This window comes from Delphinus delphis, chromosome 2, assembly GCF_949987515.2.
Source record: "Delphinus delphis chromosome 2, mDelDel1.2, whole genome shotgun sequence".
Taxonomy (NCBI): Eukaryota; Metazoa; Chordata; class Mammalia; order Artiodactyla; family Delphinidae; genus Delphinus; species Delphinus delphis.
The window spans coordinates 154,210,793-154,235,487 of NC_082684.1; the positions used below are offsets into that span (position 1 = coordinate 154,210,793).

General features: G+C 44.3%; 1 protein-coding gene across 5 annotated transcripts in view; it reads right to left on the reverse strand.

The window, feature by feature from the left end:
• The window catches only part of SFMBT2 (Scm like with four mbt domains 2), a 202,682-nt gene that overhangs the window by 20,525 nt on the left and 157,462 nt on the right, over positions 1 to 24,695 (reverse strand). For all 5 annotated transcript variants that reach the window (XM_060006013.1, XM_060006010.1, XM_060006012.1 and 2 more), the window contains 5 exons: positions 21,801 to 21,914; positions 18,896 to 18,938; positions 17,018 to 17,088; positions 14,222 to 14,361; positions 1,195 to 1,304 (listed from right to left, as the gene is read on the reverse strand). In XM_060006013.1, the coding sequence (XP_059861996.1) occupies positions 1,195 to 1,304; positions 14,222 to 14,361; positions 17,018 to 17,088; positions 18,896 to 18,938; positions 21,801 to 21,914 (478 nt within the window). The remainder of the gene's footprint in view (positions 1 to 1,194; positions 1,305 to 14,221; positions 14,362 to 17,017; positions 17,089 to 18,895; positions 18,939 to 21,800; positions 21,915 to 24,695) is intronic.

Here is a 24,695-nt window from a genome sequence, read left to right on the forward strand (position 1 = left end):
TATAAAGTAGAAAAATACAGAATGTTAGATAGGAAAAATAACATGTTTTATTTTTTTCTGGGCTACAGGTGAAGCTCAATTAAATATTTCTTGGGAAGGAAGGGAAGGGTGAGGTATGGTGTCACCCTTCATTGACACGACACCTTCCAACAAACCAAAACTTTCCTTATTTACATGCATTCCCTTTAACTTTTGTGGTTTAGTGGAGTATCATTAGACCATACATGACTTTTGTTGAATCTAAAATTATAGAGATGCTCAAAAAAGACACAGGAAAGGCTGAGTGGATAACTAACCATGAATGCGAGTAACTGTGAATTTCTCCACGTCTGTACTCAGTTCTGGTGTAAGTTAACCATGGAGGAAAATACCACTGGTCATATAAGTTATTTAATATTCCTTAATTTTCACTACAAATAGGACAGGCACTTTCCCTAAAGGAGGGCTTAGGTATGCTCTAGCCATTGAAAAGTAGTTCACTGTTTAAACAGCACCATTTTCCAAATGTTACAGCTAAGTGATACCTTTTGACACCATTATACAGGAAGTGGACCGATGAAGATCTGTTCCATTTGAAAAGAATTAAGTGGATATTAAAAGCCCTCTCAAACCACCAAAACTATTATTAAACATAAAGTTATCTTGAAACATGGGTCTTTTTCTATCTGTCTCCTAAACAACTGAGTTCTCGCAAAGCAGGCCAGGGGGTGTTCCCAATTTCAGAGTTCAAGAAACTTAAAGCAAAGCAAACATTACCTTTCCAATTAGCCTGTTTCCAAATAAAATAAGTGACCAACTACATGTCTAGCCACAGCCTATTAACCAAAACCAAAGAGAGGTATTGGTTCTTCCTATTTTTTAAAACTGTCAAGTCGCAGAGTGAGGAACATTGTATCTGGCATAAACTCTACAGTACCAGATATTAAGATCTGTTAATGAAAAACGTATAATAATGATAAGAGGAATCCTCTCTTTATATAAATGTTTCCCTCTGGATCAAACAACCCATCAGTACATTTTTATTCTGAATATTTAACACAATAAACTCTGTGTGTGGTGCACAGAACTGCAGAACAACAAGCCTTCTGTTGGTTTCCACTTCTCTGGGCCATGTGAAAAAGAGGAAGGACAAGTTTCAAAGTGGCAGGCAAAGAATGCTGAGAACCCTGGTTTTCCAGAATTGAAAACACTTACTTGGCCTTCAGTGTCTCCTCCTGAAAATTCCAGTGTGGGTCTTCCACCAGCTGTAATTCCCGTAATACCCTTCCAGGTTTGTAAGCTGCGTTGATAATCATGCTAAGAACCTGTTGGGAAAAAGGAATCGCCGTGAACGTCCACTGCATCCATTTCTGCTAAAACGAGAATGTTTTAGAAACCGCTCCGCTGATACTTCAGAGCTGTCTGCCCTGCACCTCCCGTCAGCAATGGGCTGCGATGGAGCCAGAGAGAATGTTTTGCAGCTTGGCACTGACGTGCTCGCCATCAAGGGGATAGAAAGGGCGTGAAATCCGACGCCTCTGCCTGGGAGAGTGTGAACCGCTGGCCAGAGGGGATGGCTGGCTCTCACTAATGTTCCTGGTTGCGGAAAAACTGAACCATTTTCTCCAAAGAGCCACGGATCATCCTTCAACTGGATTCCTCGTCAGTAGTATCGGTTACTAAGAATTCCAATTTATCCTTAAAAATACGTTTCAAACGGAATCACTAAGATGGAGATGGGAGGTTTGTTCCAACGCTTCTGGATAAGCTTCAGATACTTGTACGGAGGGCTAAGAAATTACTTGAAACTCACCTGACGCTGACCCAATTTATGGACATCTAACATTAGGACATTTCTCAGAGACGTGAGTGTTTCAAAAGGAAGTCTGAGCGTCTAAACACCATCTGACAGCTTCCTCAAGCCACCCCTTCACTCCCAAGTCCCAAGTGCGAGAAAATGAACACGTGGTCAGAACCACTGCAACAGTCCCAGAGGGACCAGACATCTCCCTTCTAAAGCCTCAACTTCACGCTCTGAGGCACTCGTTTCCCATAAGCAAATCCTCATTAGCAATGAACGTTCGTGAGTTCTGGCATGCTCGTGAGCTGCTGTTATTTGGATAGCTCAAAAAACTGTGAAGATGCAATGCAGCACATAAAGGAACACTGAGACCTCGGGGGCTTCATTCCATGAAACGCCCATTCGCTGAGGATCTGCCCTGCGCCAAGCCCTGGAGCATACAGACAGCACACAGTACCCGCCGTTCCTGAAGCCCCTCCCCGTCCAGAAGAGGAACGAGCCAGGCACTGAGTTCACGTGCCATGTTTCGGAGCAAAACCCCATTGAGAGAGTGAGAAAAATTCCCTATTGAGTTGGAAGGACACTGGCTATATTGCTGAAGCGCCTACTATTTTGTGAAGGAGACCAGCACAGTGTTAACGGGAAGAAAGAAGATGAAAAGTATGCTGCAGAAATTTTCAAGTCCCAGTTTTCATGTACCCGGTGTGTTCTGGAATGTAATTGGTGTGGTCTGCACCCTGATTTAATTGAGAGAAACAAAGCCTTCTCATAACTGAGGATTTGATCTTGAAATACTCTATCCTCTGCAGTCAGCATGGCAACTGTCTTTTTCTTGCCTGGGTGGCATTTTGCTATGTTCCCAGGTCCCTGTAGAGCCCCATCCAGAGAACGTGTTCCAGCCAAGACGCTAAAAGGCCAGGACACAGCAATACAAGCAGTTAGTTCTATTGTGTTTGTTTTCTCTATTAGAATAATCATCTGATTTTATTATTTACTGTCAGTACAATTTACAGAAACCGAGTTTAAAAATAAATCCATTTGAAACTGGCTGAAATCACGCACCCAGTGTTTATCAACAGACAATAAACTTTCAACTGAATCTTTTCATTGTGTTTCGCTGAGAAAGCCCCAGAGCTACATCTTATTTGCTGCATAGAGAAATGCATTTTGTGACTGTGAAAAGAAAATGCCTTCCAGAGTTCAATTCAGAGTGGAAACAGGCGGCAATTAAATCGTAAAAGGCATGTGATATTGAATAATTTTCCCCTGGCTTTTCCCAATGTCACATCATTTGTCTCTAAATTCAACAAGCTCTCTATAAAACTTTGGAATTGTGATCTGAATAATTTATGTACCTGACATCTTAGTGTATTATAGTTACTCCATGAAAATAACTAAGTTGACAGCTGTTATTACGACCCAAGTTAGACTGAATTACTGTACCTTGCAAAACATCAGAATTCAAGTTATTACACTCTTGATCACAAAGGGTAGCTCAGACCCTGCCCCCAATTAACTAACAGGATGTTAGCTGTGAAGCTGATGAACACTCTTCCCAATAAACTGACATTAAGATTGCTCTGAGTATCTCAAGGAGGAAATTAGCGCTAGAGCAATGCCTCACTGGATTTCCTAGGCTTCATGAAACGTTTATTGGGAACACCCTTCTACACAGAAGTCCCCACAGTATATTATAACAGAGGAGCAATAGCCTTTGTAAAGTTGGACAGATATGGGATGGAATCCCAGGTCCATCCCTTAGAAGCTAATCAAGCTTAGGCAAGATGCTTGACTGACTTTCCTCATCTGTATAATGGGGGCGCTGCCATTTACCTGGTTCACAATGAAGGGGGTCAGAACTTGTCACCTCAAAATATGCCACTTTGGCATAGGATTAATTTTTCCCGGACACAACTGAGAAACAGCAGACACTGCAGGGACTCTCTGCCCTCCCCCTTTCTGCCTAAAACACTGTGAAAGTGTCCCCCTCCCCGCTCTTGGACCAGGAGGAAAACAACCCTTGTCACTGGAGAAACAAAGATGGCCCAGAGATGACTCTGCACAAACACATCTTACTAGGAAAAAAAACCCCTTATCTTCCGTTAGATTCCCGCATATACTTAACAGTCCTCGGAGCCCAGACCCCTTTCCCTTTGTCTGATCACCTCTCCACAATGTACTGTCTTTTATTAAAATGGTATGTAAAAATCTCAAGCCTAATGGCTTCTTTGGTTTTTAATTTCTTGCAACCCTTTTCTCCTGTTAATCTGTCTTTTGTCAGTTTAATTTACAGGCCCTATCTACTGAACCTAAGAGGGTAGAGGAAAAGATTTTCTCCCCTGTAATAAGGATGTTGTGAGAAATAAAGGAGGTAACAGCTCGGCATATAAAAAATGTTTAAGGTAGCCCTCTTCTTGATATCCAAGCAGTCCTCATCCACCCACAAAACAAACTCTCCCTGAGCCTTCATCTCTCTATTCTCATTGGCCTGTATTTATGTTTCAGTCAAGCACCTTCGCAAAATAACTCTCCTTAGAAGCTCCTGACTTTCTTGCTACTGCCTCTTCTCCAGAACCCAACTTCTCAAAAAAAAAAAAAAAAAAAAAAAAGTCTATACTTTTAAATTCTTCATCTCCAATTCTCAACCCACCCAAATCTGGCTTCTTCTCCAAGCAGTACACGAAACTGAAGGGCACCGATGACCTAATTCTCAAATCCAGATTGCGCTCCCATCTCTCTGAACCTCCGAGGACTCCGATGGTGCATTCCACGGCCCCGTCCTGCTGCGCCTCTTGTTCTCCTACCTCTGCTCCATCAGGCGCAAAAGTTTGCTCAGAAAACGGTGAGTGAGTCAGTTACAGGAGAAGAGAGAAGGGTCCTCAGAGGGAGGAAGAGACAAATAGAACAGAGCGTAGGTGGTGTCGGCAGGGGAAGAAGCAAATAGCGCCACGCGTCTGGTACCCGGGAGCCCCTCAGTGAATGCGTGTCTCCTTCTCTCGCCCCTGCCCTTTCAGGTACAAGGTCGGCACTCAAAGGATTCCGTAAATCGATGGGATGTTTTTCTGTTCACTTCGTGAAATCACGGAATTCTGTTATTTCCTTCCACATGCACTATCATGAAAACTTCTCCCCGAACACCGAAAGTAACTAAGATCGTTTCCAACCTCAACTATATCCTATGATTAAAGTTATAACAGTGTTGAAAGTGCAGGAAACCACTTAATAGGAAAATTAGTTCTCTGAGTGTTAAGATTAGAAAACACTTCAGAACGCAAATATAAGCTCCCACAGCTCAGGCTGGGCTAACTTAATGGAAAGAAGACAGGCTCCCGACCTCAAAGGTCTGTCATCTGTTGAGTTCTAGTGGCCAGGGCGGGAGATGTCTCTTCAGGGCAAACATTTAGAGAGAGACTGGCCCACAGGGAAACAGGAAGGAGGATATTCTCTCTCTGGCGAAGTCAGAAGAAGGATCTGGATACAAAGGAGCCCCCCTCAACATGTTCACTGTTACAGCAGACCTTTCTGCTCTGCAGTCTATCCAAGAGCCACAGTTACAATAATTAGCTTTTTATAGAAATCGGGACCACCAAAGGCCCTCACGGGCCTCAAAGATGATTTCTTTCAATTTCAAAATCAGGTGAAATGGAGATAATTTTATGAATGGGTTTTTTAAAATAATAAAATGATAAAAAATTTCTCTTGCCTAACCAGCCATTACTCCATCAGTAGGGCTTCGCCAGGTGGATGGGATACATAAAGTGCGAGAGGACCAAAATGAGACAAGACTCTGATGTGAGCACCTGGGCTGTCGATACAATGAGAGGCCCGGCGAGTTGCAGAGCAGACAGACAAGAAGAGTTTTATTTTTGTAACGAGATTTAAATGGAGAATATTAATTAAAACACGTCTCCAAACCCAAAGAAGGAGTTTGGGTTTCAAACGAACTGTAGCAGCTGTGCTTCTTTTCCCAGAGTGAAGTCACATTTATCCTACACCCCCCAGAGGTCCACAGTGTTATCAATGGAGTACGCAGCACTTCTTAAACGCTCACAAAAGTAAACGCCACCAAAAACTGAAAAGAAAGGAAGATGTTCTCGTAAGAGCAAAGAGGAAGCAGCAGGGTCTTTCCTTCTCTGCAGCGCAAACGTAACCTTCTAAGAAGTCAGAGGAAAGCACGAAACAAGCTTGGAAAAGAAAACAAGACTTTTCCAAGTTATTTACCCTTAAACGTAGGTGTTTTCATTCAGTCTCCTGAATCACTGACTGCTCTGGGCACGTCCCCAAAATTAATGCAACTGCTGCATCTAATATACCCCCAAATATTACCTAATAATCACTATGCTCATCTCTCCTTTGGTTATTAGTTACAAAAATTGTAATAAGAACAGTAATAATCTGACGTGCTTTCCCAGGTGGACTCTATTGCTTGGGCTGAAACTGCCCTCTACCTTCGTTTCGATTCTTAACGGAAGGCTCACCTCCCCTGGACAACCCACCACCCGGAGAGCAGGCCCTTCCCCCCGCCCCAGGCTCAAAGGCAAGGTCGGGGAGCCCAGTGCTTCCCTGGTAGGCAGCCCCCCTCCCCCGGCACCAAAGTACTCCCTACTTTATCACTTCAATTTGATTAAAAGACCACTCTCTGAAGAAGCCTATATTTTCAGGAATTATCCACTTCCCCCTGGAAGACGAACAGGAGAATCCCATCATACCCTGTACCTTCCTTCAGCTTGGTCACCAGAAACGCAACACTCTTAGAACTTTCCTTCTGCCCAGAATCCCACTCCCATACGGCTCTGCGCTTCCCCCTTGTCTGCCCCAACCTCAAGCTCCTCACGGCTTCCCAAACCCACCCACGATGCCCTCTGAGCTCATGATCCGTCAGCAGCAAAATGCCCTTAAACTCTAGACTATTTTCCAGAGTATTCTTTTCCACCTGTGGTTTTCCCTTCTGCTACGGACTGAGTATGTCCCGCCAAATTGCTACGTTGAAGCGCTACCCTCCCCCATGTGATAGTACTGGGGGTGGGGCTTTGGGTGGTTACGTTTAGATGAGGTCCTGAGGATGGATCCTCCATGACGGGGTGCCCTTGTGAGCAGAGACCAGAGAGCTTGCCCTCCCTCTCAGATGCGGGGACACAGCAAGAAGGTAGCTGTGTGCAAACCTTAGGAAGGGAGCCTCACCAGCCTGCCCTCCTGATGAGAAATCAGGGACTACATTTTGTTTGTTGCTTTATTCATAGTAGCTAGAACCATGCCTGGCAATAGGAGGCGCTCGATCAAGACTTTTTTGGAATTTGTTCAATGAATTTCAAGATGGGCACTGATACTGGATCAAATTATTCTGTACATCTAAAACTTAATGATTGATTCACTCCAAGAATTTATCTGGTACCATATGTTCTATGTCAACGGAGGCCCAGGAGGTAGCATTTGCCACTGATTTCCTTGTTACAGAATCCTACCCTACAGTACAATAAGAAATTTCAGCAAAAGTATCTCATCATCTTTACAGGCAAATCATAAAACCTTCACAACAAAAAAAAACTTTGTACTTTTTTTGCCAACCTTCTGGACACTGTCAAGCTAATTCCTGAATCATACATTATGTACGTGCTATAGTTTATACCACCCACAGGCTTGGTACACTGTTCTCAATGGGTTCATGTTCAGCATAAGTTTAAAACAACAGCAACAAGAACACCGGAGAACACTGTCCAGAGGCACGTCTGCATCTCTGATTTTGTTGACTGACTTAATTGGATGTCACTTAGGCAAGACTCTTCCTCTTTCCAGTATAACCTGAAATGCCTAAGTCCTCCCCCGTGAGGCTCTGCAGCGGGGACTGTCAACTCACCTGGGGGGCACATCTCCTGCTCACCTTGACTCCCCAGCTTCCGGCACAGCGCCCACCAGCACACGCTTATGACCCAGGAATTGCTTAGGAACCGACTAAATGGATGAATGGGATGGACGGATGGATGACGTTTCATTCTCTGCTGGCTTCCCAGAGCTGGAGTGTATCTGATGTGACCACGCACAGTAATAGCTGCTGAGTGTCAGATAACTGAATGAAAGACCCTGGGAAGGTGCGGATGGACAAAAAACAATACGCATACACCCAGCAGTCCCCACACCACTGACCTCTGCACTTTCTGAGGCTAAAGAGCTATTCAGACCACAGAAGCAGATTGAGGGAGAGAAAAATCTTACTCAATAAAGGTGAACGTGCCTGGCTCCTTTGTGCCCTGGTGGCAACCCGATTAGTTACCCCAAACTCTGGCATCATCAAACCAGTACTCAGGGCTCTTAGTCATTTCTGCAGTCACTGTTTGCAAAGTTACACTAATCACAACCTACTCTCTTAAAAACCCAAGAAGGCTCAATGGGTCATGTCTATACCTTTGCATCCCTGGACCAGATTGTGATGAAGAGTACCAAAGTGACTCTTTTAGGTACACTAGATATAGATAGATAGATAACGATTAATAGATAGAAAGATGAAAGATGATGGAGAGATGAATGGATGAATATGATACATAGAGATAAATGATAGAAAGATAGATATAGACAGATGGTGGATGGATGGGTAGGTGGGTAGGTGGGTGGAGTGAGGGGAGGATAGTGTAGGGTGGATACGTGCATATGTGTGTCTCTGTATTTTACGAATCAGGAACAACTTTCCCCCTTTGGTGGAGCTGAAGCTGTGTCTAGCCTCACTTATTTTATCTTATCCATCTAGCCCATCGTATTCAGACTGGTCCCTCAGTGTCAGGGTGAATCAGAGGTCCCAAGCCTGGCGATCTCCACTAAGTGGGGCAGACAGTTGCGCTAGAGGGAAAGAAGCAACCAGGGAGGCTCATGGATCCAGAAAGTTTCCTGAGTGTCCAGGACCCGTGTTGCTTTCTCCTAAGTTCCACATCAGAAAGAAAAGGCAATAAAAATCCAGTGCCATATTTTTGCTTTTCCACAGAAAAGGCACAACCTGTCGATTTTCCCTCTATAAATGTTCATTTCTTAAACGGCTGAAACCCTGCTGCCCAAAGGCAGCAAGTGAAACACAGGTCACCCCTGCTGCTGAGGAGCAATTCTGTTAACACCTGTAGCTTCACGCATCGGAAGGTGATGTGGAAAATGGGAAAAAGGACTCCTATCGACTCCCCACCGAAAATGATACATTTCTCTTTTTTGCTAAAAACAGAGGTTACACACCGCAAATAATTTAAACCAAATAATGTTTAAGAAAAACCCTGGGCTCCTCCCAAATCTCTGTAAGGCACGTGGGATTTTATCCTGGCAGGCTGCCTTCAAACCTATGGCCTTCAGAGTTGCTATGAAAACACAGACTCCCATTCTTCCTGAGTGGGCGTTTTCAGAGCCATTTCTGCCAGTAGGACGCGGTCGGTGTTCTCCCATCTCATTGTGTGTCTGCATTAGAAGCTGAACTTTCCATCGCAGTACACATGGACAGGAGTGAATACATCAGATGCCCCCCACCACCTTTTCCTCCTGTGCTCAACAGCTCGCTCTCTCTCACACACCGACACAGGCACACAACGCCTGCCTTACTGCACTGTAGACAAAGTCAATACCGCAGACCTGGCCACTCACGAGCTTGCATATAAAGCATGAAGCAGAAGTTCTTTGAATGCCTCTGCGAATGGACGACAAGACTCCATCCCACGATGCTGATGATCTCAGAGGTGTGGGGCGCTTGGGATGCAAAACCTCCCAAGTTCACCGAGGGCCCCCAGGGACCTGCAGTTTATTTGACTTGGGGAGACCCTGGCGTTACTGGGGCAGGAGTGCATGGGAAAGTACTGGGGATAGAAAAGGACAGTCCTGGCTGGCGACGACCATCCTGATCTTGCGAGTTTCATTTATGACAAACACCATCACTTCCTGTCTGTCGTCACAGGGCCCACTCTCCCTGTGACTGCACCCGGGGGTCCCACAAAACGCCCCGGGGACCTGAAGGGCTGTGGATGGGCTCGACCTGCCCCCTCCCCTCCAGGCTACTCGCTGGGAGCCCCTTGTTCGAGGTGACTGGACCTGACTGGGCTCCTGATCTTAGAGGTTGCCTGCGCCCCCTCCACCGCCCTCCTTCTGGAATCGAGGTCCCTACGTCCTCAACCCTACTCAAGCTCAGGACGCTCACTGCCCAGAAAGTGAACAGGCGTTCAGCCTCCCGTTTGCCAGAAACTTCCTCCCCTCTGGTCCACCGCCCTCTCAGCACTCAGGACCCCTCGGGACCCCTCTCCAAAGGCCGGCTCCACACCCATGCCCACAGACCTCGTGTATTTCTCCAAGAACCAGACAGAGGGAAAACAGCCATCACTCTACATCTTCCAAAGACAGAAAAACGTTTAACTACTAACACCCCTGATGGCCTGAAGAAGCGAACGTGCTCTGTCTTTGCTCTAATGCTCTCATTCTCTGTAAGTGAAACGCAATTGGAAACCATGCCCAGGTCCTGGGCTGAAGCAGGAGTATTAGCATGAAGACTGGCTTGGTGGGACTTACATTTTTCTTGCACTCACGGAACTGAAGTGCTTGCTTTCTTCCTTTCTTTCTTTCCTGCCTCATGCATTTTCTGAACATCAGCAAAAAACTAGTTCCTGTCATCAGAAAACCGCTCTGGTCTAGCTTTTTTTTTTTTTTTTTTGGTTGCGGAGCACAGGCTCCGGACACGCAGGCTCAGCGGCCATGGCTCACGGGCCCAGCCGCTCGCGCATGTGGGATCCTCCCGGACTGGGGCATGAACCCGTGTCCCCTGCATCGGCAGGTGGACTCTCAACCACTGCGCCACCAGGGAGGTCCCTCTGGCCTAGCTTTTAAACTTGATTGCTGGGACCTATCAGAGGATTGATCAGGGCTAACTACTGCTGAATTCTAAAAAAATTATGTAGTAAACTAGCCAAGCCCCAAAGAGAGACTGACCCTAAGGCCACTGTGTCTGTTAACAGGGTCCGCAGGTGGCCAAGGACCTCACTGGAACCACTGGGACGTGGGTGTGAAACGGTCTTGTGGGGACTTTACACAAGCGCATCCATTCACCAGGTTTTTGTGAGCTTCCCCGTCCTATTCTGATCACTGGCAACAAAACCAGGCACAAATTCAGGCAGGTGATACAGTCATGGCAAGGTTGCCCTCAAGGGCTGAAAGCACTGGGGGAACTCAAGAGAGTCCATTAGGTCTAGGGGCTATATTTTATACAGCGACAGATATCCCTACATGTAACCTGGGCTTGGTTTCTTCTTAGACCAAATCTACCATCTGCGGGACCTGTGGTCTGTGCCGACTTAAATGCACAGTGAGCGCTCACTTGTCTAGGGGTAGTGTTCCAGCAGCCTCCACTCTCCGAGGCAGCGGCCCTGGCACTAAGAAGGGCCTCTGGGCATCGAGCTTGCTGAGCTGACTCCTGGGAAGATCTCACTGGGCCTTCCTTAACCTTCCCTACCTGGAAATAACCTCTGCTGCAGCTGAACACCCTCAACGGTTCTATTCAAGGGCTCTATGGCGAGTAGGCGCTCAATAAATAAAGTTTAGTCGATGGATAGAAGTTGACTTAAATTTGTTAGCTGATTTCCCAGCCCGAGGGAGTAAAGGCAGCAAACCTAAAAGGAACTGGGAAATCAGAGGCTGACCCAGTGAGTAGCGTGGTGAGAAATGGCACCAAGAAGAGAGAACGGTCAGGCAGTGCAGAACTCAGTGTGTGTTCACCCGCGTGCGTTCACTGGGTATCTGCGACGTGCTCGGCGTTGTATTCTAACAGCATGATACAAAGGACAGACGTTAACAATGGGGGGGTCCTGAGTCATTTAGAAATTAATTATACTTGCCATCCTTGAAGCAAACTTTGGATTAACCGTTAATCATTTTGGATTGTTGGATATTTTGATTTCTGTACTTATCGGTTCCCAGAAAGAATACGAGTGATCCAGAGTTCACTGCGCTAACTGAGCAAATTCTCTCTCTCAGTGTGCGTGTTAGGGATGTGTAAATAGAATTGCTGATACCTTCCCCTTTCATCCTACAGCAACAAAAGAGGTGACAACAGATAAAGAGTTCTACCTTGGTAATTCAGTCTTATATCTGGGGCTGGAAGGTGAGTTTAAAAGAAGTGACCCGGGCTTCCCTGGTAGCGCAGTGGTTGAGAGTCCGCCTGCCGATGCAGGGGACACGGGTTCATGCCCCGGTCCGGGAAGATCCCACATGCCGCAGAGCGGCTGGGCCCGTGAGCCATGGCCGCTGAGCCTGCACGTCCAGAGCCTGTGCTCCGCAACGGGAGATGCCACAACAGTGAGAGGTCCGCGTATGGCAAAAAAAAAAAAAAAAGAAGTGACCCTACGTGGGATAGGGAGAGTGGGAGGGAGGGAGGGAGACGCAAGAGGGAAGAGATATGGGGACATATGTATACATATAACTGATTCACTTTGTTATAAAGCAGAAACTAACACATCATTGTAAAGCAATTATACTCCAATAAAGATGTTTAAAAAAGAAAAAAGAAAAAAGAAGTGACCCTTATTTATGTGGGGTTTTCGTGTTCTTTACAAAGGACGACGTCTCTGGGCTCACCCTGCAGGGGAGGGTTCCTCGTCGCCTGCCTACCCTGTAAACAGTCAGATGGAAAGAATAAATATTATGGGCCAAGCTGGGGCCGTACACCATGGCTTGGCTGCTGGCTGGAGCTCACTCCCCAGCATCCCCGATGGCCTTCGAGAGGGGCTGCCCCACCCCCTCCTCGGCCACCATCTCCCTTTAACTTCTCATCAGTGGGATCCACTCGCCACTCAGGCTGGGCGCCCACCTTGCACTGTTTGATTTCAGAACGTAAAGCATGAAGGTGACAGATCTCAAGAAAAGCAAGTCTAAATAAGGACACAGGCAAAGCGCCCAGGACGGGGTCCTGGCCCGCAGGAGACTCTGGATTTGAATCTCTGCACTTTCCACGCCTGTCCCTACGGTCGTCATATTTCAGGCGTTGCAAGCGTTCCTTCCTGTTTTCCTTCCCGTGATCCCACCAATGCTCCAGGCTTCCCGGATGCTTTTCCGTCCCCTGGAGCAGGCTGCCGCCTCTCCCCACCCCACAGGCCGTGCAGGAAGACCCCGAGATCTCCAAACCCCTGAGCCCACCCTGAGATACTGACTGCCCTGAAGATGCTACTGGCTTGTCCGTCCCTCCCACGACTGAGAGCTCAGGACGGGCAGGAAGCACCTGCTATGCCTCTTCTACGTCAAATTTGCCTGAGCAAATAACAACAGCAGTAGCCTGGTCCCTTTCTTACAGGGTTGCTTCTCAACTGTAACCCCAATTTTTTCTCTAAGACAGATTTTTTTCTGAAATATGAGAAAGTCTTTAACTGCGAATACTGTTGATGGCCTGAAAAGGTAAACGCATTCTGGCTTTGCTGCAATGATCTCATCCTCTTTGGGCGAAATGAAATGTGAAATCTCACAGGGGCTCTCGCAAGGCGGGAACTGCACGGGCGCGGTGTCACTTGGAGGCTCCAGTCACCCACAGCTTCAGCCCCATATCCCTCAGGATGCCAGGGAAGCCGTTCCCAGGCAGACCCTCTCCTCCATCCTGCCTCCTGCTGAGGCAGAAGGCCAGCCAGATTTCTCATTTTCTCTTTTCAAAACATAACATACTCTTTTATACCAGTGAATTTTACACCTATACGTAAGGACCAATGCTATCCTCCAGCCACACGTGACCACCCTGAACTCCACCGGTGCTACCCTATCTGTGCTGTGCACTCAAGGCGCCATCACTTTGCCTCCTTCAGATCAAGTGTCACATCCAGAGATCCGTCACATCCCCCCCTGCGCCCAGACCACACGCTCTGGTCTCCACCGAGCCTTCACCCGACTGTACGTCTCACTTAGAATTATGTCATCTCCCCAAGAGGACCGTGAAACCCAAATGGGCAGAGGGCAGGGGGTGTTCATTTCTTGACCTGGTACTTGATGCCGTGCCTGGCTCCCAGAAGTTGCCGAACACACATTTGTTCAATGGATAAATGGACGGATAAATGGATAACTGGATCGTTGTGCCCAGGGAATTAAAACACGCTCATCATGGTATAGTTTGATGTTTCGGGGCTGCTTTTTTGTCACAACAAACAGGAATGTACCTACACAAAGGCTCAAAATAGGCCATCTTTTTAAACAAAAAAGCGATGATTCACAAAAGACTTTACTCAAATGTAGAGCAGGGAAGGCGCATCCCTCCCACTAGACAGGGAGCGTTTCCGGGGCAGGAACGCCATTTCTATCTTTGTACCACCAGCCTCCAGCTCGCAGGATTGAGAGGAAAGAGGTGCATGTCATGGTACATGTTGCCTGAATGGACTCAAATTCCTATGACCCCCTTCTTCAGGAATTGTGCCCACGTGGCCACCACCCCGTGAAAACCAGTCCCCCGTGGCTGTGCTTTACCTCTTTAAGGACCAGCACACATTTGCCTGGTCCCACCGACTGAGGCAGCTCTGCGATCCTCCCCTTGTTGAGGTAGGGGCCCGAGAAACACCTGTGGTTGATGAAAAGCTGAGGACAGCAGTACTTCCCGTTGACGGTACCTGCAGGGAAGAGAAACACAGCTGATGCTTTCGGACCGGAGAAACCTGCTTAACTCACTGCGTTGGCAAAACTACCCAGAGGTGCACTGTGTCTTCATATCAGAACGTTTTACATCCACAGTAATATCTTAGGAATCCTGATTATTTTTTCTACCATATAAATGAACCTTCTGTTTATTATGCAGGATTCAAAACACACACACAAAACACAGAAAATAAGACAATGACAATTAAGGTATCCTCCAACGTAGCTTAAAGAGAAAAACACCAGTTACACAGCTAAGTTCCCCTAACCTACCTCAGGAAATCCCGCACCCAACCCCCCAGAAAGAACCCGCTACCCTGAAGCTGGCATTTACCATTCCCACGAGAGTCTAGAAACTTTACCACACAACATATATGTGTATCCACAAGCAATTCAGGATACTTAGGTTATTTTTAAAATACTCCATACAGGTTTTCTGCAACATTTTGTCAGTTCAACATGAGGTTTCTGAGATCCACCCAAACGGGTGAATGCATACGCAGAAAATTCACTCTTTTCACTTTGTGTAGTGAAATTCACTACACAATTCATTCATTCACAATTCACTAATTCATTCACTTTCCACTGTGTGAATATAACACAACTGAATTTTCTATTCTCTTACTGATGGACATTTAGTTGTTTCTACTTTTTAAATATTACCTATGGTGCCTTAATGAACACAACTGTGAAAATCCACTCTGCTTACGGACAAGAGATTCTTCCAGGTCTACAACATGGGGTGGAGCCGCTCAGCCACCGGGTCTGTGTACCCTCTTTTACTAGAAGCGGCCAAGCTCTTCACCACAGGGACCCAAATTACACTCGAATAAGCACTGCCCAGTTCCTGTTTGTTTTTTTCAACTGAAGTAGTGTTGATTTACAATGTTGTGTTAGTTTCGGGTATACAACACAATGATTCAGTCATACATATATATGTATATATCTATATTCTTTCTCAGATTCTTTTCCCTTATATGTTATTACCAAATACTGAGTAGAGTTCCCTGTGCTATACAGTAGGGGCTTGTTGGTTATCTATTTGTATATAATAGTGTGTATCCGTTACTCTTTGCCCCACACCCAGGCCAACCCTAGGTATGGTCAAGCTTCCTCATTTTGCCAGTCCATGGATGTGAAATGCGCCTCCCAGGGGCTTAACTCTGCATCTTCCTCATTAGCCTTCCTACCTATAAAGCAAAAGGGCAACGTGCTGATCTCATTGTGTCTCAAGCTGCCACGGGGAAAAAGCAGAACAACTAAATGGTGAGGTATCGCTGTCATCACTGGGACGCGTCCTGATGTCGACACACACGGACTGCGGTCACACAGCCAGCTGAGGCTCATCTTCTCCTGCCACTGTTCCAAGTCAAGCTGCACTAACAGCATGAAAACTTTCTTTCTGTATAAAAACTTGTTATTCATTTGGGATGGTGATTTGACAGTCTGGGAAGCTTTGTTCTCACAGGACTTCAACTGAGAACCAACGGGTAACGAGGGAGACATGTTACTTTTCTGGGTATAAAACAGAAGGAGTAGGGGCTTCCCTGGTGGCACAGTGGTTGAGAGTCCGCCTGCCGATACAGGGGACACGGGTTCGTGTCCCGGTCCGGGAAGATCCCACATGCCGCGGAGCGGCTGGGCCCGTGAGCCATGGCCGCTGAGCCTGCGTGTCCGGAGCCTGTGCTCCACAACGGGAGAGGCCACAACAGTGAGAGGCCCACATACCGGAAAAAAAAAAAAAAAAAAGGAGTTACATAACAATTACCAACTCTGAAAGATGACATGGTTCCTTTAAAACCATTCTGAAGTTTGAATTTTATACAACAGGAAAAAAAAAATGTCCATAGCTGCATTTACATGGAAATTTGGGGATAGGATTACTCTGCCCAGACCTTTAGGAAAAAACAACCTTAGTAAGTCTACTCACAAAACTGCTCTCTTTCCTACAAAGAAACCTTTGCCTAATAGGATTCTTCCACGGTATATAGGTTTTAATGCTGGAATTCAGAACAGGCTTCGTTTTGGCTGGAAAATAGAATTCTTAATCAAATATATGACTTAATGTACAAAGATGTCTATAATCAGATTTGTGGTCAAAGGGTAATTCACATCTGTGTTTTTAAAGGTTATTGTAAGACGCAGGACTTTATACATTAAAACACATATACTGTTCCCAACCAGCTATTCAAACAGAGGGTTTTAGGGAACAATTCAAAAGCTCACAGGGACTTAAGGATTAACCACTAGTGTAAACATGCAAGTGCAACTGGCATAAAATGTCCAAAAAGAAATGCCTGATAACGATATTTTCAACTCCTTCTTTTTCCACATGATTATTCATGATACACAGTCCTAACCGGGCTCGTAATTTCCAAGTAACACACAGACCCTTTTCCTCAGACCAAGGGAAGCGTCTAGAGCTACTGACCAAGAAGCAGAAAAGAAGAGGCCCCAGGAATTTAGCTTAGAATTTTTTTTTTAAAGAGTAGGTATCTGTAAATAAGCAGCAAGAAAAAAAGCCAGTTGGCTCAAAGTTGAGTATTCTCACGTTGACCTAAAAATATATCCATGTCTCCAGTCACAGCGACATACTGGGACGCGTCAGGGCATCCTAAGTAGCTCGTTTACCTGTGGTGTCCAGGTGAGGGAATAAACAAAGGTCGTGAGGTATTTTCTCAACAGGCACTGTGGACGATGATCTGTGGATAAAGAAAAAACTCCCATGGGTTTCACGCTTTAGAAGAAACTGGTACCTTCCAAAGTCTTTTCATAACTTAAAGCAACTATTAGAGAAATCTAAGCTAAGAATGTGGTCAGATACAACGTGTGCATGTACAACAACAGGTAAGATCTTTGCGGGCAAGTCTTGCAATAATTCCAAGAAGCCTATGGGTCTCCAGCCCCTGGAGGGGTCATCACTGATACTGAGATTCCTCTAGGTCACTCCTGGGCTTGTCGCTTGTTACTGAATTATAATAATGTCCTTAATTATATTTAGGACACGTAGAAAGTCAGCTTGCATTGACTTTAATTAAAGTCAGACTTCTCATCAATGACTTTCTGCTGACTTTTGACTTCTGGCGTTCATGCTTGTGTGGGCCACGGCCGCACTGAAAACAAAATCTCCAAAGAAAATCTAAGAAGTGATGATTCTTAAAATGTGAAGTAGGTTTATGAGTCTATGACAGAAGTCTGTGCTGTTGTTCAGTAAAAAGTTGCTGAACAAATATAAAAACTGTCACCTTAGGGGAAAAGAGGCAACTTGGCTTTCCCGGGGATGTACAGGTTGGCTGTGTAGAAACTGCAGAGCTGGAAAACTACATAAACTCCAAGTAAACGGTAACGAGAGATCTTAGTGGGGTCATCTATGGTGCTGGTTCCCAAAGTGGGGTCCCCCAGCTGTCAGATCAGCATCACCTGGGAACCTGTTACACCTGGAGATGCTCAGGCCCCACCACAGACATCCTGAGTCAGAAATTCTGCAGACGGGGCCCAGCAACTTGTGTTTTAACGAGCTGTCTAGTGACAGATGCGAGTAAAGGGTGAAAACCACTGATCCACCGACTGCAAATTGAGGAGTCATGAATTCAGATTTGGCCTCCATGACGTGACTGTTAGTTTAGTTTTTCCTCTCTATTTCAATGTTATCCAGATAAAACTGGAGTGAGATGATTAACCTGAAACACTGTTAGAAATGTAAAAAGAATACCCAGAAAACTGTTATTTGCATCAAATAACCATGCAGTTATTATTCAATTTCATTTTATTTAAGTTTCAATTCAGGTACATGAAAAAAAAAATGCTGTTTTCAATTCCCTTTCCAACAGTCTACTAAGAAAACATAATGACTTGGTAAGGGATGTGCATCGTAGTATATTCCAGACTTTTTCCAACATATAAGAATGTTACCAACAGTGACGATTTTCCAAAAAATATACAGCTGGCCTGTCCACAGGCTGTCAAACACCCTCCTTCCTCATAAAATTACAATAGAAACGTGGCATAACCTACATTTATTCAGCAACGGAGGGCCCACACATTTTCACGTAGAATCTAATTTAATCTTCCGAAAACACCTGAGAAATGGGTATTTTATAGAGGAGGGCATTGAGATGAGGAGAAATAAAACAACCGGCTCCAGCTCACTGGGCTGGGAGCGGGCAGAGCCAAGGGCTGGACGGGCAGCTCTGTAGGGCCCCTGGGGGCATTAAGAACCATGGGTACAGAGTGCCTTTACCAGCAATGCTGGACACTGGGCATCCTTCAGGTCGGCTGAGCTGGGAGGAAAGTAAGAAGTTACGATCTGGAGAAGAAACTGCTTTAGAAGCAAGACCTGTGTCCTGCACATAATAGATGCACAATAAATAACAGGCGCTACGTGTTACTGTCCCCTCTACTACTGTGCTAGGTGTTGACTAGCTCCCTAACGAAAACAGCCCTGTTTCCCATCCTCTTGAAAGACACTTCAGAGTTTACCACGGAGCTTTTGTGAAAAAATAAACTTACTGTTTTTCTGGTTGCACAACTGCAATCTTTCTCTTCTTTTGTGCTGTAAAACAGGCAAAAAGGGAAAAAAAGAAAAGCAGCTTTGATAGCTAGCTAGGAAGAAGCATTTTTTAAAATGGCTCGGTAGGTATAGAACTGTCTGTTTTAAAGTAACAATTTAAAAACTGAAAAGTTATTTCCTTCAGGCCACAATTTTATCTTAATTTCTTCTAGCATAAAATAGACTTTGACTTTTCAGAAATGAACTCTAAATAGGATTTAGTACATCTAACTTTATCACTACACTGGCTACTTTATTCTAAAATGTGCTTCTAATAAAAAGAAAGAGAGCACACACATCAGACCTCCCAGGAACACAGCGGTAAGATGGATTGGTATAAGCGTGATGACCCAGATGACTTTTTTCCCCGCAGAAAATGTGATAAGTCAAAACATTTTACCATAGCAGCGTGCTCCCAAATTAGGATTAGAGGCGTATTTAGAAACGACAATGTTTTATCATTAAAAGGAGGGTTGGTGCCTAGCAAACATATACGTCTGTCAAATAGTGACATAAACCAGCCAATAATCAACTTGGGGTTAAGAACATTTCCAGTTTATATTTATAACTGGTTAGAGTCACCTTCACAAAGACAGACCAGAGTTTCTGGCATATATAAATCTGGGCATAGATAAGCCTGCGTCTTCCAACATGAGCAAAAATTAATTCTAACAGAACTTCTAAAGCTGTCAGAGTTTGGCAGATTCATTTAGACTTTGCCTCTTCAAAGTAAAATGTATGTGTGAGAAATAAGACGAAAACAAAAATAAATAAGAGAAATAGTGACTCAAATTTCATCTATTCTTGATTTTATTTAGTACCCAATGCCAGTACAGGCAGACCTCAGAGATATGGTGGGTTCAGTTCCGGACCACCCCAACAGAGTCAATATCACAATAAAAGAGTCACAGGAACGTTTTCGTTTCCCAGTGAATATAAAAGTTACATTTACGCTATACTGTAGTCTACTAAGTGTGTAATAGCATTATGTCTAAAAAAACAACGTACGTACCTTAATTAAAAAAATACTTTATTGCTAAAAAATGCTAACTATCATCTGAGGTTCAGTGAGTCGTAGTAGTAACATCAAAGGTCACTGATCACAGATCACCAAAACAAATACAATAACACAGAAAAAGTGAGAAATATTGCAAGAATTACCAAAATGCGACACAGAGACACGAAGTGAACAAATGCTGTCGGAAAAGGGGCGTCATAGCCTTGCTCGATGCAGGGTTGCCTCAAACCTTCAATTTGTAAAAAACGCAGTATCTGTGACAAGAGGTCTGCCTGTAATTACTACGAAAAAGTATGAATTCTGTGATCTCTAAAGTGAAAAATGAGTGTAGACTCACTTGCCTAACTCAGTCTTTGCTAATTAGGTTGAGATGCCTGACGTGCGTGATGTTTTGATGAGAAGCCACACACGACAGACCGGGAAGCGAAGCGCGAAACAGAAAGGAAACATCATTATGTTCATCTTAACCCTGTGGGATTTCATCCAGAAAAACTCAAAACTCAGAATGCTCGTCGCCTCCCAAATCCATGCGAAGGAAGGAGGACGAGGATCAGGGCATAGATTTCTGTCTGAGGCACAACCAGGCACAGGGGATCCGGCCCAAACCCGGAGAACCCGGGGAGAACCTGCCCAGTGGCTGTGGAGACTGAGGGCCAAGGAACCGCGTCATTTTAAGTGAGAATAAAAGAAAAAGAAAAAGAATGCCCTTGAGACTGAAATAATTATTCTAAGCTCAAAGTTTTAGAAATATTTTAAAGTGAGGGGCAGTGATGTCACTGTTATTGGATCAGATTCAGTGTGCAGTATGGGGTACAGAAGAATCCCTTAAAATCCACCTCTGTCTATAACCTGGGCCCCCTACTTTGATTCACACGGATAGTGCCCCATCCAACTCGTAATGAGTATGTAGTAGGTCTCCTAAGTGTCCTTCAGAATCTGTTGACATCAGGGAACAGGACGCCGACTATGGGATGGAACTCCCTTTATGGCAAAGTTCTGAGCACCTACGTAAGCGGACCTTATGGTAGGATGCTACAAAGAAGTCAGCTAGCATATCAATTAATAAAGAAAACATTAGAAATATATTTCACAAAAATTAAAGCCCCTTAACTTTAAGGACTCACATTTTAAAATAATACTTCTGTTATCCATTAGGGGGGAGTAATAAATGCCGAGATGGTTTAGGCTTGAAGATTTTTAAATGGTTACCATTTTCAGGAAAATGACCTACAATAATATATGTTAAAACACACACTTGTAGGTATTTAAGTGGTGTGTGTGTGTGTGTGTGTGTGTGTGTGTGTGTGTGTGATGCTGTGCTGTTTAATTACTAATATTGTTTTAATTTGGCATTTTTGTGATCAGAAGATATGATGCACTTTTCAAAGTCCAGTTGAAATCTCACTGGTTTAGTTAGTGCTCAGAGTAGTTAAGTGTTTATATCTATGTCAGTAAATTACTGGGACCAATTATGATTATTTTGGGGTAAACCTCATGAGGAAAAGCAGTTCTTTCTCAGATATGATCGTACAAACGTATGGTATTTAGCTGAAATTTTTTCTAATCAAGATCATGAATTGTACACAAAACGGGGAGTGAAGATTCCAGATCCTCTCTCTGCCTCATCATGTGACTTAGTTCGTCAACCAGGGAAATGTTTCCGAATATTCATCTCACGCGGACATTTAAAGGATAAATGAGACAAAAGTACTGGTGCTCTGTGTGAAATCAACAACCTTTTTTGATTTTTACAATCTGGTTCCACTAACTATCTTTACCAAACTGCCTGTTTATTCACCCAAGTCCCAGATGTTACCCAGTTGGGCTCCGAGCAGAGCGATACTTACAGACTGTCTTGTGCGGTGTGGTCAGAGGGTAGGAGTTGGCTTCACACCAGCCCACGGGGAAGATGTCCATGGATTCAACGTCAACAATGAACTCTGGAGCCGGACTCTGCAGGCCTGCAAGGAGTCAAGACAGCAGGTGCAAACAGGTTTTACCAAAAAAGACACAGAAGAAGGAAGGAAAATACAGGGCACCCCTGAGATGGAGGAAGACATTCCTCTGAATGTTAAGCACAAAGCCGACAGTATCTTACAACAGATACAAATGCCTGAAATGTAAAGTAGCAGGAGTACAAGGCATTCACATGAAGTGGGGGTCTGGAAAGGAGAGCTACTTCCCCCTGAAAATGGGAGGAAGAGGAAGGAATCTGGGGACAATTGGCATCTAAGCCAGAAAGGCTAGAAGGAACGAGCGTCCTTCTTTCCTAAGAACAGCTTTGAAATTAAGGAAAGTGGTCCAGCTTGTGGGGTAGAAGCAACAAGACTTCTTCACCCAACATCAAGTAGAGGTCAACCTTCAACCAAAGAAAGTTAAAGGCTCCAGTTGAAAGGAACTAGTAGGGCTCAGTAACACTAGTTATAAGTAGTGATCATCAAAGCACAATTTCCTAGGGAACGTGTTCGTTTATCCTGTGATGGAAGTCACTCATCCTGAACTCAGTTTGCAGTCTGCGTACTTTCGCCATTTCACACAAAAATCACCTATACAGGAATGTCTCTTTAGTGGGGATCTGCCTACGTATCACCTCCTGTTTCATAATCATAACGGTGCCTGTGATAAATCAGTATCGCAGCTGAGAGACTCTGAAAGAGAGAAGAGATCTGGATGGAATATGAGCAAAGGTTCCAAGGAATGCTGCTTACTGAGAGAGTAAATTTAGAACCCAGCAAACTAGTGAAAAGAAGGACTAGTTCTACACCGAATCAATAGTTCTTTAAAAACACACTTGCAGGGAAGACACTCCTGAACTAAGAATCAAAAGATAAAGAGCTCTATTAATAGAATGACTCCCTGGCTCTGACCACTTAATCCTGCTGTGCTTTGGTTTCTTCACTGCCAATCAAGACGAAAATAACACTGGAGAAACTCCATCACACGTCACGTGATGAATTTGGAATAGTCTCCCCCTCAAAACATAACTTCCTGAAGCTCAATACCAGCAAACACAAAAGGTCCTAACCATTTTAGCTACGCTGGCTCCTAGAGTACATTATTTGATAAAGGCAGGTACCCAGTTTAGCGCTAAAACGTTATTTTGGTGTAGACAGAGTGCCCTGAACACTCTGACAGTGGATACTTCCACATACGTATTATCATCAACATGAGTCACGCTGCACTTTTGATTTGTTCTCAGAGAGAAGTCATTACTGTGATTATCAATCCTAACTTCCTTTTCACTGAATTCTCCTATAATTTGAAGGATACATAAGCTACAAGAATACAAGGAGGTTTATAGAGATTATTTTCCAACACGGTTGACTGAAAGAAAGCATTTCTGTCTTGTATTATATGACTCAGACAATATTTAACCTATTTGCCAAAGAAATCATCAAATAAACAAGAAGACATCCAAAACAGACAAAAGGTAAAGAAACTCTCCAAGTAGCTTCAAATGTGGAAGTGACTTTTCTTGTCGAGAAGGTGCTGGATTCTGCAGGGGGGCCAATGAAGCGGGTCACTAGGCTGATTCCCAATTCACAAGGCACAGCCTCAGCTTCAGACTCACAAAAACACAAGGATAGAGCATATTTCTTAGCTACTCAGCAATTTTGCTAACAGGTTGAATTCATCTGCTAGATACATTTGTATTTCCAGATTTCTGTTTAGGTACAAAAAAGATTTTCAAGGTCAAAGTAGTACTTCAAAAGGGAGCATAAAGTGAACTTTATAGCTTATTCCTTCCTGAACTATTTCTATCTTCCAGTGTTCTGCTAGTTCATACTAATCTTTAACATATACACTTCTATAACAATATATACATTCATATATTTCTAAGGCCGCCTTTACCATACTTTTAATATTCTTCGATCATGCTTTCCGTTCAATTAAACAAACACTTTGGAGCTACAAATGTGTCAGCAACCATGTTCTCAAGAAAGTTACAGTCCTGCCTTCCTTCCACCCCCAAATCTGGCCCATGAAGGCATCTATTAAATAATAACTGATGGAAAAGTGGGGTATTTATCATCCAGGAAAGTATTTGTGAACCTGAAACGTTTCCAATCCTCTTCTGAATGATGAGTACTAATTTTTTATTTCCTTTTATCAATCTTATGAATCTAGAAATATCTGGCTGGACTCACAATAATTTTTTAAAACATAACCCATTAGTTCCCAAGATTAGAGACTCAGCAGCTTACAAAATAAGTCATTAAAATGCTGCCAAGGCTCCTTCTTGATTATTCTAGGACGGCCAAAACCACCTATGTGGAGAGAGACTCCGCTGAGCGCCTCTGCAATATTCCTTATCATTTTATAGAACAATGTCCGATGAACAACACAAGGCCATACTCAATCTCTGACTTTGTTTCAGCTGCATCGAGTCATGGATTCTACTTATTCATTCTCACCCAAAACCTTCATCTCAAAAACCACTGGGAAGTCTAAACCTCCATCTATGGGGCCATACTTGAATAAGTTACAGTACATTCCTATAATGGAATATCCATCCTGCTGCTATAAAAAAGAATGAGAAACCTCTTTATATATTTATCCATAAAGATGTATATTTGAGTAAAAGAAAAGCAGGGCACAGAACACTGTGTATATTTAGTATGCTACCATCTGCTTTAAAGGGGAAAATAACATACTTACATGTGCACGAGATAAATCTGGAAGAAATGAAAAACCCTAATTCAGTGGGTGTCTGCTGAGAAAGGGCCTGAGGGACAGGAGTG